Source organism: Gracilinanus agilis, chromosome 5 (genome assembly GCF_016433145.1).
Source record: "Gracilinanus agilis isolate LMUSP501 chromosome 5, AgileGrace, whole genome shotgun sequence".
NCBI lineage: Eukaryota > Metazoa > Chordata > Mammalia > Didelphimorphia > Didelphidae > Gracilinanus > Gracilinanus agilis.
The window spans coordinates 106,058,245-106,062,910 of NC_058134.1; the positions used below are offsets into that span (position 1 = coordinate 106,058,245).

General features: G+C 41.0%; 1 protein-coding gene across 1 annotated transcript; it reads left to right on the top strand.

Moving 5' to 3' along the window:
- Positions 1-282: 282 nt before the first annotated feature.
- On the top strand, positions 283-1,221 carry LOC123249893 (olfactory receptor 10AC1-like). Its single transcript, XM_044678989.1, has one exon. The coding sequence runs from the start codon at positions 283-285 to the stop codon at positions 1,219-1,221; it is 939 nt and encodes a 312-aa protein (XP_044534924.1).
- The last annotated feature ends 3,445 nt before the right edge of the window (positions 1,222-4,666 follow it).

Here is a 4,666-nt window from a genome sequence, read left to right on the forward strand (position 1 = left end):
CTATAGCATCACTATGGATCTGGGAGGAGTCTTAGAAAGCAGTTAGTCAAAAAACCCTCACTTAACAGATGTAGAAATTATTGCCCAGAGATAAGTAATTTGTCCAAGGTCACACAGCTTCTTAGTAGCAAAGCCAGGATTCAAGTCTAGGTCATTTGACACCAGATCAAATATTGTTTATTCTATAACAGACCATCTTCTCCCAAACAACATCTCCTCCTTTCCCATAGGCACCTCAGCTATCAGCTTCAGTACATGGAGGGTGCATGGAATGGAACAGAGATGCCTCCTGGCTTCCTTCTTCAAGGCTTTTCTGAATTCCCTCACCTACAACCTTTCCTCTTCTTACTGCTCCTTTTCGTACACCTGGCCACCCTGAGTGGAAATCTGGTCATCCTTGTGTCAGTGGCCTCTGTTACCACCCGTCCTCCTATGCTGCTTTTCCTATGCCAGTTGTCAGCTATTGAGCTCTGCTATACCTTGGTGGTAGTGCCCCGCTGCCTAGCTGACCTGGCCAGTGGCCAGGACCAGGGCAGCCCCATCTCCTTCATGAGCTGTGCAGTGCAAATGCAGATGTTTGTGGCTCTTGGAGGAGCTGAGTGCTTCCTGCTGGCAGCCATGGCCTATGACCGCTATGTGGCCATCTGCCACCCTCTGCGCTACCCAGCCATGATAACTCCAGGGCTCTGTGGGAGGCTGGCTTTGGGCTGCTGCCTGGGGGGACTGGTAGTCTCCCTGTTTCTCACTGTAGCTGTCTTCCGACTGCCCTTCTGTGGCTCCCACCTGTTGATTCACTTCTTCTGTGACATCACTGCCTTACTGCACCTTGCCTGCACCCAGAGCTATGTGGAGGAGCTGCCCCTCCTTGGGGCATGCATTGTACTGTTGTTGGTACCCTCTTTCCTGATCCTGACCTCCTATGGTGCCATTGTGGGTGCCCTGAGACGCCTGCATTCAGCGGGGGGCCGCAAGAAGGCTGCCTCCACGTGTGCCTCTCACCTGGCAGTTACCCTGCTACATTATGGCTGTGCCACCTTCATGTATGCACGGCCCAAGACCAGCTATGCCCCACAGAGGGACCGGATACTGGCACTCATCTACACCAATGTGACACCCCTACTCTACCCACTCATCTACAGTTTCCGCAATCGGGAAGTCACCACAGCCATACACAAGGTACTGAGATTGCAAGGAAATGGCCACTCCCTGGTTACTGGGTGACCCATCCCCTCTAACCCTAAGCAGAAGCAGCAGAACCTAGGATAGGGAGGGTGGGAGTTCAGTACAAGACAAGGCATTATCCCCCTTCCAGTCTTATCCTGTAATTTAGGCACTAGCATCTAGTGTTCAGAACTGGGAAAGGAATGGACTCAATTCTCCTCCCTTCCCAGGAAATTCCTAGTCTAATGATGAATGTTCTGTCCTTACACTCTCTATCTGTTGGAGAAGACCCAGTCCCTGACTAAATGTGTCCATCACATCAAAGAAATAGGACACAAATGTACAGACACACAAAAAAGCACTTGCAAAGTCAAAAAATGCAAAAATAAATTTAACTCGAAATGTTGGGGAAATGTATGTGTGTGTTTGGTGGGGCAGAAGGCTGAGGGAAGGCATGAAGGGAAGACCAGGATAGACATTAGAAAGGAGTGAGATGAATGAGCACAGCTTTCCTGGAGGAGGTAAGTTTTCAATGTTAGATTTTTGATACAAAAGTGATGGATACCAATTGGTCTCGAGGTCATTAAAGCCTCTCATTGGAACTGAAAGAAAGATTTGCTGTATCTGGGTATTTGTTGTTGAGAACTAAACATTGTCAAGGTAAGAAGAGCAATCTCAAAGTCCTGGGCATTTTCTTTTCCTCAGAATTCTGACTCCTTATTCCTGAGACTAAAAAAAAAAGATTGGATCAGTTGTTCAGATTCCATTCCCCACTACATATCCACTACATTTTTACCTAATAGTACAGGGAGGAATCGATCCTTTAGATATATGTTCATATTGGGTTTTGGTTGTGACCTACTGAATGGAACAGAGCCCAAGGCAAGAGACTAAGTTCCTTAGCTCGCCTCTTTCTGCTTCAGGCAGCTGCTTCTTATTCCCTATTGAAGGTACCTAATAATACCAGACTCTTAGCAGGTGATCTTGGATTGTATTCCACCCTGGCCACATATTTAGCTTGACTCTGAATGCAAGGTTCTGGGTCTATGATCAGGTAAAGTAGCCCAGAGTAGTTTAATGAGAAGACAACTAGATTTTAAGTTAAAGCACCTACATTCATATCCTGGTGCTACCACATGCTAACAGCAGTGTGACCTTGGGCAAGTCACAGCTCCTATTAAAAAACATCTGTAAAATGAAGGTGTTCGACTCGATCTTTAAGGTTCCTTCTAGCTCTAAATCTGTGATTCCTTGATCTTGAGCAATCCACAGCAATAAGAGCCATAGGGGGCATCCAGGTATCTTGGTGGATAGAGAGTCAAGCCTGGCTGGCCTGATGGGAGGACCTGGATTCAAATGCCCTCAGACACTTCCTACTGTGTGATCCTAAACAAGTTGCTTAACCTCAATTGCCTGGCCTTTACCTTTCTGCCTTGGATCCAATACACATTATTGATTCTAAGACAGAAGGTAAGAGTTTAAAAAAACAAATGGCTTTAGAACTAGTCCATTTGCTGAGGACCATAAAAATCACAGATACATTAACTGGTATCTCTCTTAGTCTGATGATGTTGACAGATTTAATTTCAGTTTGCCAAAGAATTGGGCCAACACACAAACTTTAAGCCAGGAATCCTGTATACATAGAAATAAAGTATCTAGGTCAGAAAGGCTCCAGAGATGTGTACTGAGACTGAACAGTGAATAAGAGTCAAGGAACCATTTTTAAAATGGATTTGCTTTGTTTAGACAAAAAAAATTGATTAGAAAATATCATATGCTATATCATTGGTTTAAGAATATTGTTTCAGACAAGCATTCTGGCTTTGTATTACCCATCCAGGGCCCTGGGGCAGCAGTTGTACTCCTGATGAGATATTTAAACAGCATCTCTAGTGAACATTTCAAGAATTCAAAGAGAAGACGTCAAAAATTAGCAGAAAAGTACACCAAATTTTTTTACCATTCCACAAATTGTGGTGATCATTCTTAAGTTCTAAAATGAATTCTCTTCAAAATCTTGAGAATTTCTTGGCCCAGTTAATTTGCCAATAAACACCACTTCCTTTTTGTTATACTTACACCTAAAGTTACAAAATTCAAGGGTTAACATGGAGTCTTATTAAATACCAAAAAGAAATCAATAACCAATGGAGTTGGGTTGCATGTTGCCATCAGATATATACAAATTAATTTAGATTTCTGGAAAAATAAAGGGCAAATTGAGGTAATGTATTTTGTTAGCAAGATAAACACATTCTGATAAATCCTTCAATATTTTAAAGTAAACAAGGGAGGCTAACCCTCATATTCAAATCTATAAGTCCATTTTAATAAGGAATATCAGATATAGAACAACTCCAATATATCCCATTGCCTCAACTATATGTAGCAACTACCCTCATTACTTGCCAGCAAGGTAGAAAACCTAATCTAATCTAACCTAACAAAACTTCTTACTTCTTACCATAACTCCTGATCTGTTAGCTTTCGATGATTGCAAAAGTAGTCTGGAAACTAGACTCAACTATATAAAGCAAAAGAAGGAAAAAGGGTTATGTAACTTCAAAAAATACTTGCAGAAAAAATGCAGAAAAGATTTGCACACTGTTCAATTAAGCAGCAAGCGTGGGCTTCAAAGTGCTGACAGGTTTTAATTCAACATAGCTTTTAAGTTCACCAACTGCTACCATAGATCAAAATTAAATCAATTGGAGGTGAAGGGAGAAGGACAGGGAGAAATCTAAGATGTGGTTTCAGTGTAGTGTGCTCTAGCGAAGGGGAAAAAACACTATCATATTCTACATCTAATCATATTTTATTTAGCTATGATGGACTTTTTCAAAAAGTATAATGCAGTAAAACACAAAAATACAGATATCCAGAAATGCAATGAGAGGATTAAAAGATGATTTAGGTTATCCTATTTATTTTCCAACATAGGATACCTTTCCTTTTTAATCTAGGGCTCTTGAGGGAGGGAGATTGAGAAAAATATCAAATCAGGGTTTTATATATTCAGTGAAAAGATAAATATAAGCCAAAATACTTAAGGTAGGTTTTTTGAGCAAGAGAAGCTCAAACTATACCTTGAATGACACACATAACTTAGGTGAGAAATTAGAACAAGATCCAAAGCTTTATAAAATTAATATATGAATTTCCAATTAGAATTCAAGTTATATTTCTGCCCACTAGAGTTCAAGTGTTTTGACTTAGTGTAGCTTTCTGAAAGGAAAATTGAGAATGAGAAAGGAAAGGGGAAAAGAAGGAAAGGATAAGAAGAAACAAGAAGACACACAGGTGAAAGACATAAACTCACAAAGGAGAAAAGAAAGCTGTTTAGGCATACATGTGCAAGAAAACAAAGGTGGAAGAGAAAGATTTTATATATATGGATATATATAAATACCTATGTATATATTGAGAGAGAGAGAGAGAGAGAGAGAGAGAGAGAGAGAGAGAGAGAGAGAGAGAGAGAGAGTTAAGCCTAAAGGCAATTATT

Coding starts and splice junctions, on each gene's coding strand:
- LOC123249893 (XM_044678989.1), top strand. CDS start 283: ATGCCTCCTGGCTTCCTTCTTCAAGGCTTTTCTGAATTCCCTCACCTA.